Genomic DNA, 15,810 nt, shown 5'->3' on the forward strand with positions numbered 1-15,810 from the left:
ATATATGAAGTAGTTATATTATCTTGCTCTTCTGCTTCCACTATTGTGATCTTTAGTATTTTGGGTAATGTGCCAAAATAGTGGGAAAGTCTGTCCAGCTGGCTAAATGTAGCATTAGCATGAAAAATTCAAGTTCATAACACTATTAGCAAACAATTATTGCACTCCAAACAGTCCTTTGCAACATGAGCATTGTACACACTGATATTGTAATGACCAGTAGTGGGCGCACTTGTGCTAATGCACTAACAGCGGAGCTAACTTTTCATTCTTGCTAATTTTGAAAATGTTTATTGCATTTAGCCTTCCGTAAATATTTTTTCTCTGGATAAAATCTAAAGCGCTAGTTTACGAGGCTGCTGTGTAAACTTTCAGTTAAATAAATCTGTGTTGATGCTTATGTTATGTTTATTAGAGTTAGCAATACTCAGCAACTATAAAACTGAAAATGCTTCCACTAAGTACTGTGTTGGTGTAGCACTTTAGTGTTAGCAGAACTAATTATTAGCATTAGCCCAGGTAAACATTTGGTTAGCGGTGCCCACCACTGTCGATGGTGATATGTTAGCGATATATTGTGTTGCCCTAGTGTAGGCTGTGTACTTTAGCTGTCTTAGCTGAAGGAGTCATTTATATATAAATGTATTCATTTATGATCAGTTTTTGTTTCTTAAATCTGGGAAAGTGACATATTTCCAATTACTTCATTATTTGATAGATATTCAGCTCTTCAGTGAAGGCTTTTCCCACAAGGTTTGTAAAATTTCCAGTTTGAGATTACCACTTTAAAAGGTGACCAATAAACATGGCCAATGCTGTCTTCTTATTTCTACTATTTATTTATAAACTGTTTTTCTTGTAATTACTGCAAGATCCACAGAGAAGAGGTGAGACTCTTAATGCCTGAAAGAGTCTTGAAACTGTTTCTCCTGGAGGGGAGATGAAATGTGGAAGTGAGAGGTTTAATGCTCCGGCTGTCTCTGTGGACCCCAGACTTCACAGCCGCTTGGCCTTCCCAGAGACCGTCTGCTCACACCGGGGGAATACTGCACACATGAATGACCAACCTACTGCAGGAAAACGGGAACTGGTTCACAAATAATACACTAATGGAGTTTTAAGTGAATCTGCAATGGTTTACAGAACTGGACAGAAGATCGTTTGTTTCTGCGTTTTCATCTTAGCTTGTTGAACACAAACAGAGCATCTGAAAAGTTTTCGTAATGCTTCACTTATATCTGTTCCCTTAATCTTCACACAATTACCCCATATTGAAAGTGTGTACATTTTTTTATTGCAACATAATGTGAAAATGTGCTATGTTTACAGTTTTTATCAGTAAAATATTTCAAATTTTTCTCCCACATAAATATTCTTAAAAACAATGACACTATGCGGTTTGATGGATATTTTATTCCTGGACACTAATAATGCAAAATATAAATTAATATCTCCATTTGATAACACTGGCTGCCTAGTTTAGAGTAATCCTGTGAAACATCTCCGGCCTGTGAACATTTGTCTAATATCATTTCAACTTATACATCTCTTTTCTTGCTGTTTTTTTTCATCCCGTTTTTATTTCGCTCACTTCGTGAGCACAATAAAATTACTAGGGAGGAATTAGGGGTAAAGACAGAGATATTAAAAACATAATCTGATCCAAATAGAGAGAAGATTGATTCTCCCAGCTAGCGATGCTCTGCAGCACCACAGGACAGCATATTAAAATGGGAGTTCTCTTGCTGTGTGTGATTTTGTGCATGCCTGTGTGTGTGTGTGTGTGCCCGTGTGCCTGTGTGTGTGTGTGTGTGTGCCTGTGTGTGCGTGTGTGTGTGTTTCTGTCGAACGATGAGACCATCTTATAAGTTTTAGTGAAATTACGGGGTAAAATTAAAGTTTATTTTAAGAATTTGTGCAGTTTTGTGTGAAGACAGAGTCACTTCTTTTACCTGACTGTAAGCTATAAGTTGTAGATGTGAGCTTTTTCTTCTTGCTGTGTTTGAGTGACCTGGATGAGTCTGATTTGAATGTTTAGTTTGGGGCTTAGTTTTGTGACCAGCTGTGGGTGGATTAGTGTTAGTATAGCTGAGCATGTTTAACAAGATTATTCATCTGAAATAAACCACACTGCTCTGTCTGATCTATAATCTGCACTTCCTGTGTTTATATGACCAAACAACTATTGACCACCAGAGCTACACATGGCCTGCTAGCTTTAGCCTGTCTGTACATCCTAAAGGGAGAGTATTCTATCCTGGTGTCTAGTAAAAGCATAAAATACACAACATTATCCACCTGAATCTTTTTAAGGCCCTGTTCACATGGAGCTGGTTTTCAGTGAAATCTTAACATTTTTTGCAATGCAGCTGCTTGTTTACACGTCTGCAGTGATCGGACACAGAACCCTTTTGTAACCCGATCTCAAAGCTAAACGTTTCAGGAACACACCTGTCCAAGGTGTGAATTAGGACAGGTATGAAACCCCACATGCAGGATTGATTCTACTCATGCACATGAACAGCAAAAAACGGCAGACAGAGCTGTACTGTGTGCTGCTTAACCTGTCCAGTTTAACGTGTCTTCTGATAATGAGTAAATATATTTTTAGAAGGACGTTAAGGGTCAAAGCACATCAACGGCATGCTAAAATCACTGCTCCACATGGTGCCCAGACATTGTTGGTCTGGGCTAAATAAATAGTAACACTTTGATGTCAAAATGTGGAATTTTCTCCTAAGAAAACCTGAAAATATCAGCAGTTTCCACATTGCGGTCCTGTGTAAATAAAGTCGCATTACTTTTGGATTAGGGCTACACTGTGATGCAGTTGGTAGCAACCGTCCAGAAGTCAGGATATTACTGCAAAAACCCCAAACATGAGGCTGTATTTATGCTAAACCAATGTAATAATAATGAATAAAGAGAGGATTCTCAAAGTTGGTGTTTCTTTACATATTCTTACAGTACTTTGAGAGGACATTTGTAGTACTTCTAGGAGGACATTGAATGTCCTGCTCTGGTCCAAACGTTTAAAGACATTTTTCACTTTTCATTGTGCTTCTATTTTCACAGTCTTGTATTTTTGTATTTACAGATGGTGCACAGGATTTCACAATCAAGTTTTTGAGATTCACGGGACGCTTGTGAAGTCGAGCAGATGGGTGATTCACCAATCTGTCTGGTGGAATAATGCAATACATTTGTTTGAACATAAAAATAGGAAAAAACAATAATTCATGGCGGGAGTCGATCTGTGCTGGCCTCTTTTCTCTTATTTTGAACTTTGATGTCGGTTTCTTCCAGTCTGCCTTTGTTGTTGAAGCTGTTTCTCATTCCATCTCTTTTTCCCTTAAGAATTTAGTGAGTGTGTCTTTCTTGTTTGCCTTTCTCTTAATCTATTTTATGTGTCAACACTAAACTCGGTTGAATGCTGCTTGCTGACTGTGCAGCTACTTAAAAAGCACTTCATCCTTTGTTTGTTGGTAGTGTGCCCTTAAAATGTCATATCCTCCCCAGATATTCACCTACAAACATCTTCTCCCCTTTTCAGAGTCTGACTCAATCTGCTGCAAATTTAGAGGGCAACCTGACTTACTAGGGAGGAAGCAGGAAGCACACTGTGATTACTTATGAAAAAAGAGTGATGAGAATAAGGTGTACCGTGAGTCAACCAAACAAATCAGACATCAGTCAAAATTGCAGGTTTAAACTGCAGTCGCATCTGCGGGTCGACCTTAAACAAATGCTGGTGGCAAGCAACCTGTTGCATCAGTATTGCAGAGCAGCGGAGTCAGTTACAACATGGCTCTGTACAGAACCAATTAGAGCCGACCTCGGGTCTAATGGTAACAGCAATTGAAGCTGACACAAAACACCAACGTGTTTATAAGAAGTGGGTTTGATGCGTCAAAAGGTCATACAATCACCATCGACGTAGAAATCCTATTCCTCATTCAGATGCTGGAGCGCTGAAGCACTCTATCGGCTTTTCTTTTTATCTTTTCATTTCAGTCAGTTTTTAGTTTGCTTCTCCTCCCAGAGTGTTGAAAGCAACCATATGGAAAATATATCAAAACAAATGGCTGTCAGAAACGATGTGCCATGGCTTGTCCTTGCAATACTTCACACTCTGTTGATGAAATTTGCATAACACTTTATGCAGACAGTACAATGGGCTTGGTTCACTTTGGCGCTGCAGAGATCAGCCGTAGCTTACAGCACTAAGCACAGCTGAAATATACCACTGAGTTTTAAAACTAACTGACATGTTTTAAAAATCAGATTCAGCTTTAATGGTGGAAACCGATCACACTATAAGCATTTCATGTTAGTATCAATGATTGATTAATATTTTTGTCTAATGTGTAGAAGAACCCAGTGGCATGGCAGTTTTCACTCCACGCCATTATTGTCTATTTTTAAGCAGTTCTGAGGCACAGCAGCCAAACCTGAAGCTGCTGCTGTGAAAGTTACTCAGCAAGTTGTTGCTAGGCAACCAAAGAGGGACCGAGCTTAGCCGAAGCCTTTCCAGTGCCTACATCTCCCAGAATGCTGTGCTGCAGTGGATCAGAGTTCAGGGAGAGTATTGAATATTATATCAGACGTATTGATCTTATTGCTCATGTGTCCATCATGATCTATATTGTTATTGGTTTATCGTCCAGTCACATTTTAAGGCTTTTTGAATGTTTTTCTATAGAATATTTATCTTAAAGTGCGGTGATGCGATATACTACCTACCACACTTGGCATTTAGGTTTAAGCTGGTTTTATGCCCATCGTTTTATTCACCAACTGATGCTCTAAAAAAACAATGACAATTCTGACATTTTCTTCAATCAATGAAAGCACCAGAGTGAGAAAAGTGAACTAAACCCAGGAGAAAAGGATGTTTGGTCACCACAGGATTTAACAATAAAGCTAAATATGAAGCTAATGCAGCAGCAGCATTTAACAAAGTTCAATAACAGAATTTTAATTAACATTACTAACCATTCAAATGTCTGTTGGTAAAATGTTGAGTTGCCTGTGATGTCAGTGGAGTCCAGCAGGCTTTTAGACATCCTGACGTTCAGTTAAATGTTTCTTTCAAAGGACATCATGTATCCAACACTAAACACCAGTTTTAATCCAACGTTTACACAATCATCTAGCACTTTCATTTTCCACAGATTTTTAATGTCTAGACTTGACATGCAGCAGGAAAAACAGGTATTTAGCATTCATAAAGAGTCAAGGAAAAGGTCTAAAAGTAAAACGAAAGCAGGAAACTAACAATGAGCTGAATGGCACCGTGAAAGAAAGGTTTTCATTTTTATGCAAATGAGAGCTGCCATCATCCCCTGCTGTTTCATCAAGTATTCAGTTGGCGTTAGCTGGATTCGGACACAAAATACAGGCAAATAGGCTGCGGATGGTTGTTTAAATTGTGCACTTAGGTGATATGAAATTATAGAGTTTAATCTTTTATGGAGGTGATCTTTGGTGTTTGCTCACTTTCAAATGAAACATTTTTTATTAGATGGAACAAATACCAACACTTCTGTGACTCCATAGCAATCAGTAGACTGTCATCTGTGTAGCATAGCTTCACTGGAGTATGTGGGCTTACATGCAAGACAGAACTGAGGTTCAACCACAGCCAGCAACATCCGAAGCAGAGCAGACATGCAAACGGATGCAGTAAGATGAAGATGAGGAGGAATAACAACCAAGGAGCCCCAAAAAATGGAAAACCAAGACAAATCAGGAAACAGAGGGATAAAGTGGAGGAGGTGTAGGGCAGGAAACAACCAAAATGAATTATTGTTTTGTGTCGTGTTTATGGTTGTGCTGTGACATAACATAGGGAAGAAGATATTCTGCCTATAAAGAAATAATCACCTTCGCTTGGGATGACTAGAATGTACGGCGTTGTTATTTGTCCCCTACCTATTACCACTAAGGCCAAGGGCCGCACGTCCCCGCCGGAAAGCATGAGAGAGAGGGAAGAGAGAAAAACAAACAACAACAAAAAAAGGAAAAGAAAGAAGAAAAAAGTCTAAGAAAAAAGATATATCGTTTTATTTATCAGTTTCACTAGATCTCCCTGCTTTGATCTGTCTAAGGAGAGAAACTGCAGCGGTGAGAGATGGCACTAGCACAATGAAATCAATAGCATTTAGCTGGGATATGACTGGTCTGTTTGCCAAGAAGAAAAACTGTCAATGAGCAAACTGACTGGCCTATTACCAGGAGGCGGCCTGACAGATGTGTCGAATATGCCTATTTAGTAAAGAGCTGACAGCGAATGCAGATGTGGTGTTAGGAGTTAACATCGCAGTCAGTCAGCCTGGACTGACGGGTTAATAGAAACAAAGGGACGAGAAAATGGAGGAAAGAAAGATGGTAAAAAAAAAAAAAAACTTTGTGGCAACTTAGAGAAAAAAAAATCTGATTTCTGCTGGTAAACAGTTTTCACCTCCAAGGAGGAGATAATCTGATCAAATTCAAATCAGAGATTGTTTGAACAATATTTACTGTACAGGAGGTAAAACCAGGAAAGTGGCCCAACGTTGAAACCACTGCAAAAACACTAAATCTTACCAAGTCATTAGTTTCTAATATCTGAGTTCACGCCAAATAAGAGACAACTAACTTACAAGATATATTAGTTTGTTTTTAGTCAGTAACTCATGGATATTAATAAAAAGTACCAGTTACACAGACAGAATATTTCACTTATAACATGGGAACAATATGTTGTTGTAAGTCAAATTATCTGCCAGTGGAAGTAGTACTTTTTTAATCAATATTAATTTATTGACTTAAAACACAGGTCTTGTGAAAAAGGTACTTCTAAGTTAGCTAACTTGTCCTAAGATATTTGCACCAGAAACTAAACCCAAATGCTTGTTTTTTGCAGTGCAGTGGTTACATAACAACTGTCCTAAACAGCAGGTCCCATCAAAAGCTCAATTTTGGATCCAGTATTTTGTGTCTTCAGTCACTGCTGAGCTCTGGTGCAGCTCCTTGTACATCACAATGTTTGTTTCCCTCAATCAAATCTGTTCAAATCAGACTGTAAATTTTAAGCACTTAATTCTTTTACTTAATTCTCAGTTCAAATAAAAATTAAACAGTCATGTTTCTTAGATATTTCTTCCTTATGAAGCTAAAACACCTCAGTTTCTTCAGGTGAATTTGCCAAACCTGCTGTCAGAAAACGTCTGTATCCATAAAAACTTTGTTTTTCTCTCAAATGCATTTTACAAATGCAAAAGAAAGATTTAAATTCAGACTGTCTATGGGCTGATGAGGGGGAAGTAAAACTCTGAGTCATGTCATCTCTTAGTCAGGCTGGAGAGGAAAACAGGACAGCTGTTCAGAGACAGTTTCCCTACATGCTAAATATTAAGCACACACATTTCTGTGCCTCTTTTATTGATGCATATTAATTTCATCTCAGATTATGGATCAGTCCTCTTCTAAAGCAAGGTCAGATTTCTAACATTAAACAAGGATCTGATGCAGACAGATGCTGAAGATTTCTTCAAGGTTTTTAGTTCCCATTTAAGTAAATGTCTGCAAATAAGTAGCAGGATAAACTACAGATGCAGCAGCATCTGGAGAAAATCAATCAAAAACTAACCGACAGGATGAGGTTTACAGTTTGTTTAGAGTCTGTGATGTCGAGTCATTCTGTGTTTAAAGTTAATATTACCTGCAGATTGACTGTTATTATTAGGTTCTGTTTTCAGTTGAGCTGGTGTGTAAAGAGCTGACTATTTATTTCACTGCAAACAAATCCAAAGTTTTAGAGCATGAGATAGTTTCTCTAATGATAGATTTAAAATATCCTTCAGTTTAAAGTAAAAAATTGATCTAAATATCCTTTAAACTTTCAAAAATCTGCTGAGGCAGAAAGAAAAAAAATCAAGTCAGCCTCAAACCATACAGACAAAACATGTTTTGATAATGTGAGTACAGCAAATCCAAGCCCACTGAATCCCAGCCCTAATAACCAGACAGCTGCTGTTTCATTTAAAGTTTTACAGTCAGAGGCCTTGATTTGTGATGATTTTCATTAAAGTTTGAAATGCTCCTGCAAGTGAAGCGTTGCTACTTTTAAAGAAATTCTATTTTAAAGCTTTTAAACATTGGATTTCTTACGTGCCAACTAATTTCAAAAGCATATCCTGCTTATAAAATGTGCGTCTGCTGCAGTGAAATGAACTGATTTCCATATCTGACTCATCTCGTCTGCAGCAGACTATTCAACTGAAACACTAGTGGGTGAATGTTTCGACAAAACTCAAAGAAAATTCATGTTATAGAGAAGTTACATTTTGTAGAGATAAATATTTTGGACTAACAAAGGACTGGACCGAGGAAACGGCTGGATTTTAGAGAAAAACTTATTATCAGCACATTACTCAAGGTTGAAAACATTTTGCTAAGAGGTGGTGGTAAAAGGACTGGCTTTGGGCAACGACCAGCTGAAGCCTCAGACGTTCTCTGAAAAGATCCTGAACACAAACTTCCTGTTGGAGGAAACTCAGAAACAGAAATGTGGAAACAGAGAGGCGTTCTTCAAAAACGTTGAGTTCAGACGCAGCTGCTGGGAATCTCAAGCATCTGTTGTGTGTCTACACAGAGCAGTTATTACAGACGACGTCTGAATATTTATCCAGCTTTTTTACAGCAGGACAAATAAAGCTGAATTTCTGTCCAGCTCCAAACTGTTGTGTCCCAGAATGCCTCAAAAACCAAGGTTCCTCTATTTAGTACTTTTAACTGTTGTTTTTTGATAATAAATATATTTAAAAATATTGTTTAAAATATTTTGTCTGATCATGCAGCAACAGTTTAGATGGAAATTAGGAGAACAGACCAGACAAACTGCATGTCTCCATCTTGAACCTCTTCGTTGCTTTTCTGTTAAATCAGAAAAAAAAGTTCTATTTTTCTTTTATTGCTGCAGGTTTACAGGGTTAGTGGTTGTTCCTCTTCATATAGCTGCTAAAGTATTTTTCTGACGTGAGGAATGCATACAACGTGCTGATTTCTTTATGGCTGGGGTGTCCAACGTGAGGTCCAGGGGCCATTTGTGGTCCTTGGACTGATTTTGCGTGGCCCCCAATTACAATGAAAGAATGATAAAAGTTTGGCCCGTCCAGCCCAGGTGGTTGACGCAGACAGAGACTTTTTACCTGTGATCCAGGTAAAGATAATATTGATTTTTTTTTTTCTCACAATGGAAAATATTAAGTAAAAAGCATTCGGGTTTTATAATAAAAACCGTTTTACGGCAAAGTGAGCTTTTTTCTGAAACTCTCTCTTTGCTGCACCAAAATCAGTTTTCATTTAATTTGTTAAACTTTGATAAGTATAACAAACGTTTTCTGCTCTTAAAGCTGAACATAAATTTGTTCACTCAAGCACCAAAAAATTAGAAGATGCTTTTCTTTTATTACAGTAAATCCTTTTAAAGTTTTGAATAACATCCCTTTCATACAAAAAAAGAAAGAAAAAAAAACTATGTGCTTGATTGTAGTTTCCTTTTGTGTTTTTTGGTACGCAACTACTTTTGACTCTATAATTCTGTTTCATGTGACAAAACATTTGGCCTCAGAGAGCCATCTCTGAGATGGTTGGAACTGCATGTTTCACAGAAAATGACTGTATTGCATTCATTTGTACTGGAACAGGCTGAATGAATATGGACCGATCTGGACTGCAAATTACTGGAAATAAATTTGACCTGTTTGGCTTAAAGTGCCTTCACATCATTTGTCGGAGGAATTTGCACTATATAGATAAAACTGAATTAAATTGTCAAATAAATGTCATTTTTCCTGTTAAATATTCTAAAAAAGCGTGAAGAGCAATTCTAACCAAAATTGCTGTTTGTAATTTTTTCTCATCTTGCAAAATTCTCTGATTGGAGTAAAAGGACAGACCCCATTTTTCCCTGAACGACGGCTCTAAGTTTTCTCTAAAGGATCCATCTGCACTGCCACTCATCACTGCCCACTTTAAACTTTCAAGTCCTTTTAAATTAGGTGTGGACTTGAATTTTTGAAAATTAACTATTTTAAATTTTAAAAAGAAAGGTTTGCCATTTGTGTTTTGAAGAGAGCCACAAAGTAAAAAGCATGTCTTCTCTGGTACACACATACATGCAGACAGTCAGTGTCTACACACCCATTACATTACCTATAACCTAACCAAAGCAAACAAAAAAACATTTGGTATGGTAGATGAAGAAAAAAGCTATAAGAGAAAGAAATGTGCACAAATGAGTAATAAAGCCTTGATGTACTGTGGATGAGACAGAAACAGAGATTGAAAATGTGGAAAAATCAAATCAATGCTTGATGCAGATGAAAAATGGGATAGAAAAAAAAGCAGAAGGTGAGAAAAATCGATAGCAAGCTGAAAAGCTTCCAAAGCACACTGCCCAGCACACAAATGGGTGTATCTGCAAAAGATGAGCCGCAAATAAAGATTTGAGACACGGAGAGAGAGCCAGGCAGAATGGGGTGGAATCAGAAACGCTTTAGCATCCGTCCACTGGGTCTAATGAAGCTGATCGAACAGTCTACTGCGACTCTGATCTTTAAACACTGGTGAACAACACGGATGTGGCGTGAGATGGCAGAAGGAGAGCCGGATACAGGGAAAGGAGCAGAGTGTGAGAAACACTGGAGCAGAAGAGATGGACAGAGATGCTGCGGAAGAAAAGCATGCAGGATCACATGGTAGTGAAGAGTTGGCCTTTTTCTGCAGTGTGAGTGTTTGTCTCTTCTAACTGACCCCTACAGGTTGACATGGTAACAAAACTACAACATGGTCACTGGAATAATAAGAATAATACTTTAATGTTGCTGCGTATCAATGGAAGGGTGCTCATACCTTTGCAAGCCAGACGGACGCAGTTGATTTTGGTTTCCTGTGAAGAAGAAAAAAGACACAAATTGAGAAATATCACCAAAAAAAACTCAAATATTCCAGTAAGTCGAGAAATTAACACACTGAAGTTTCCAACAAGATCAGTTTGTATTTTTGCACGCTGAGTAAACTTTCCATTCATATACTTTGTTCCTTTTAATGGCACATTTCTCAGAATCATGTGTCAGAAATGCTAACTCTTGTTCTACTGCAGCACCGGTGGATGAAGGAGAGCCTCAAGGCTCTTCCTTCACACCACTGCTGTTTCTTTAACAAACAGTCCAATGTGGTTCAAATATTCCAGTTTGGTCTCAGAGTTCATTCATTCATGTTGCAAATGAACCATGAACCTTCCTGTCAACTAATCTGAGAATATACCGAAAAGCTCTGGAAAAGCTTTACATGGGTAATCAGCATTAAAGCTATTATAACTACTACTATTCTTAACTTTGAATGTTGCACTGCCTAATGTTTCAGAGACTAGATTCTGGTGACTAGGTATTCGTTTTGGGACAGAACATTGTTAAACCATTTAATAACAGCTATGGGATTCTTGCAGAGAAACATTTTGCCAAATGGTTTCCCTCTGGAGTTGAATCTAAATACCTGCTGTCAGGATCTTGGCTTGTTTTTTTTCTTCTTTTTTTGTAGTTTTGCTCATTTGTTTTCTGTGTTTTGCTTTAGTTTTACCCATTATATTTAGACCAGCCTTGTTTCTGTTTTACTTCAGATCAATCTGTTCCTCCTTTACTCCACCTGCTGCAGGTATGCCACACAGTAAGGCTGTTCCACACATGTACAGCATGCCTTACATCTGCAGACATCTGTTTTTGCAAATCAAAAGATAATCTTTCAAATTTGAAGCCTAAACATGCAGTATGTTGATAAATGCCTGCATGGCAGGATTAACATCTGGTTTTCTTGAAAATTGAATCTTTTGACAGTTTTGTATGAAAGAAAGGAAGAGAGACAAAGTGGAACATCTTCAGGTGTTCAGTTTTTACATGTTTTATTTGGTCATTAAATGGATTAGTTAAGTCAAAATAATCAGACTTTAACGTGAGATGAAGTTTAGTTGGATAGTGAAACATTATGCAGGTTACTGTCACTTTAAGAAGCAACATTTCTAGAATTAGAATATTATTTTATCTACATTCAAGAAAAATGCATTAGATTTTTTTTTTATCAACTTTAATTGTAATTTAACGGCTGAAATAAGTTAGAATATGATCTACGTTTTAGTAACTTTAAGTTTTTAAAATTGGTTAAAATTTTATCTTCTAATTCAGATCAAATTAGACAAGAGAATTTTAACTAAAACACGGTTAGAAATTAATACTTTCTGAAACTATTTTTCCTTTCTTGAACAGATTATATACAGACATTATAGCTAAATTTGTTTAAAATATTGTGTACTTCAACAGCAATTTTATTTTCCTATAATGGTGGCAAAGAGAAATAATCAGCTCAAGTCTCCTTTACTTTGGACATGTTGTTGTTTTTTGAGGAAACACTGATGTGAAAATTTGTGCCGATAACATCCGATATTATTTGCTGTTTTGGTTGCTAAGCAATATTTACCAGCATTAGATTTATATTTTACTACCATTAGAGACAAAAGACATAGTGCATGTTTCAGGATGGAGTGACTTTTTCAAGCATAAAACTAAATTAGTTTTGGAGTCGCAGCTCAATATTTCTATCTTCCTCATGTTGTTTATTTCAGACTTTTCCAGTTCTGCCTGACTGGCTGGAGGACAAACCCAGTTAGTTCAGACTGATGGTGACTTCATGCAGCCAAAGTCAGGAATGTAACCGTCTTCATTTACCTTTCACTGCTTCTCAACAAAGGATTTAATTAAAATCAATTTTTATATCAAAGATTTGAAAAACTCATTCATGCTCATTAAAATTCATAAAAGGTCCACACAATTATCAGGTTTTTTACAGCAGTGTACACTGCTTGAATGTGAGCAAAAGCCTCCAAGCACTACAAAGAGAATGCTCCTCTCCTGTCAACAGACAAAGAATAAAAGTGCATTTAGGGATTTTGGAGTCTGAGTGCATCTTGATTGACAGCGACTGTCAGAAGGTAAAATCTTTCTCCTGGAAACTCCAAAACTGGCACTGTGAAGCTTGTTTAGTGTGTGTGTGCCCTGTGTAAGTGTGTGTGTGTGGCGGGGGTGAGTGACATTGATTGTCGGAGTAGCCTGGCCAACCCCTGAGGCTTTTTACTTGTCAAGGAAGGTGTCTGGCTGGCTTCTTCGCAGCCAGGAGGAGCATGTTTCTCCATGCATGTCACAGTTCCTCTTTGTTTTCTGCCATTTCTTGCCCAATTTCTTTGTCCTCTTCCTCCTCCGCAATCCTTCCTCTTCAACAATTCCAACTTTGCAGCATTTTTCTCCCCTAATACCTCTTCATCTACCTCTGAGATTCACTTCCTGTGTTCCATCCATTTAACCGACCCTTTGGTCTGTTTTGAAATGTACTGATTGTGCACAAGTGGCTCAAAGAAAATGCTTCACGTTTCCATGAATTTAAATTTTCTCTTATTGTTATGAATCTCAGCATTAAAGTACAACTATTACCATCCTGTGAACTGTGTTGTGCACAAACCCACTGGAGTAATCGTATTCCTGTGTGGTGTTATTTTGTGCACACTTTGATTCTGACGACATTAAACTGTTCTTTTGGCACATAAGTGGCTGTTGATAGAGTGGTTAGGACTTTTTCACTTCCATTTCACACTGAAATCAGTCACACAACATAAAAATCATTTGTAAAATATTTTGTGAAGTATTTCAGAGGCCTATAATGTTTTGGGGATTGCACATCTTTTTTATTAAACTGATCTATACAAACTAAAGGTCTTTGCCTTAAACAAGCCCAAAAATCAAAGTTCACACACAATAAAGCAACGTCACAGTGAGCTTTTAAATTGTTTAACAGTAAATACTTTACCCTGAAAACAAAGATTGGATTTTCAAGTAACAACTTGAAACAATCAGCAGTGATCATGGAGACTGATAAGAAATGGCGCAGTGTCAGATTTTAGTCGTTAGATTTGTCTTTCTCCCACCAGCCCTGTTGGTTCGGTTGTATTTACCCAGAATGCCCTGCGCTGTTGTTCACATTCTGCTTTTGAGCGGCGTCCGGTCCGCTTGGCCTTCTCAAACGCATTGGAACCGACCGGCCGAACCCGGACTTTTCTTTGCTTCACAACAGAGTTTGATTACGAGTTCACAGCTCACCAAACGGACCGGGCTTTAAGCAGACTGGAGCTCCATTAAAGCGGACTGAATCGGGCTGATGTGAACGCACACTTACTGTTAAAAAAGTTAGTTTGGTTCTAACTATCATTTTTTACATTGTAGTTTTACTGTAAATTTATTAAGCTCATCTGAAAACATTGTTTGAATTTACTAATTACATTGAGGTGACTTATTCTCACTAGTTTAAAATAAATCACGAAGGTTTTTTCTTCCTTGTCAGGGAATTAAAACAGAATGATTGAAAACTTTAATATCTGAAACCTTTATGAAGGCAATTTACTTATTTTTAAACTGTTTTTCATTTCTTTTTTCTTCTCATCTGATTTCATCTCATTTAATTGTTGATTCTGAGATAATATTTCTCACACTAAATGTAAGAAGAGACGAATTGTTATATTTTAACATGTACAGGGAGCCACGTATGGGCTGAATGGCTTATGAATTATTGAATTTCTTTGAAAGGCTTACTGACTAGGAACTATTATTATTATCATTATTATTATCATTATTATTATTATTATTGTTGTTGTTGTTGTTGTTGTTGTTATTGTTATCATCCTGTGTGTGTGTGAGTGTTTTAGACTGAATGAACTATAAACAATGGATGAGGCGGCTCTGTGTCCTGGAGAAGGTAAAGTTAAACACTCCAGTCAAGTCCTGGGTACATTTTGCTGGGAGGAAAGTCAACCTTAGAAAGAGACTGAAGGTTTAAAGGTTGCATCAGTGCAACTGGGAGCTGCTCAGCCTGCAGGGAGGAATAAAAAGCAACAAAGACTCATGTTTCAGCTTCTGTCCCAGATTATGTTTAAGCAGAAAATATACATTTTGTGAAAGAGTTTTGTTTTTCAGTTTACAAGACAGCCTCACAATATTTTTCCACCTGCACTTTCCCCTCTGCAGTTACTTCCTTTAGCCTGACTTGCTTCTATTATTGCCTCAAGTGATAAACTCTGCTCACTCGTTATCGTTTCACCCCCTCCCACCACATCGCTCCTCATCCCAGAGTCCCAAATCCTTCCACTTGTCTTCCTTACAGCCCGAGGCAAACCATTCCTGTGTGTTTGTGGGACATCGCATGACACTGAAAGACATGGAGACTGCCGTTGGTAAGTTGTTTTATTTGTTCAGATGAGAGACTGGCATCCGGCTGACTATATTTATATTTTTACTTGTAAAAATACAAATATATCAACCATTTAAATTCAACATTTCAGATCTGTCACAATGTATTGTGGGTTACAGTCCTCCTTTTTCCATTAACACCCAATAAATAAAATATTCTGAGTTCCAAAACAGGAGCAGATTTACACGTTTTTGAGTGAAATTTAACTTCCTTTATGTTTCTAAAAATTGTGTTAATCTGTCTGACATTTGACTGAACCTTTACTATGAAATGTAGAAATAACTTATCATTTATGAGTGATTCCATTGTAATATATATATATAAGGAAAGGAGCCACAGCCAAATACCTCCAACGAATAAGGCAAGTCCTGAGAAGCCAGCTCAAGGGCAAGAACAAGATCCGTGCAATAAACAGCTATGCCTTGCCAGTAATCAGATACCCTGCCGGAATAATTAGCTGGCCAATGGAAGAGATAAAGG

At 37.6% G+C, this 15,810-nt stretch overlaps 1 protein-coding gene across 4 annotated transcripts in view; it reads right to left on the bottom strand.

The window, feature by feature from the left end:
• Positions 1 to 15,810, bottom strand: part of LOC106964180 (receptor-type tyrosine-protein phosphatase T-like) — a 153,211-nt gene that overhangs the window by 17,552 nt on the left and 119,849 nt on the right. The window contains exons 13-14 of one of the 4 annotated variants that reach the window (XM_015059533.1): positions 10,900 to 10,936; positions 5,887 to 5,934 (exon numbers count right to left, since the gene is read on the bottom strand). In XM_015059533.1, coding sequence (XP_014915019.1) covers positions 5,887 to 5,934; positions 10,900 to 10,936 — 85 coding nt within the window. Of the gene's footprint in view, positions 1 to 5,886; positions 5,944 to 10,899; positions 10,937 to 15,810 lie in introns of all 4 variants that reach the window. The other 3 variants (XM_015059534.1, XM_015059532.1, XM_015059535.1) reach the window with 3 other exon arrangements.

The sequence above is a fragment of the Poecilia latipinna genome, unplaced genomic scaffold (genome assembly GCF_001443285.1).
Source record: "Poecilia latipinna isolate Pla-1442-1.1 unplaced genomic scaffold, P_latipinna-1.0 Scaffold1634, whole genome shotgun sequence".
NCBI lineage: Eukaryota > Metazoa > Chordata > Actinopteri > Cyprinodontiformes > Poeciliidae > Poecilia > Poecilia latipinna.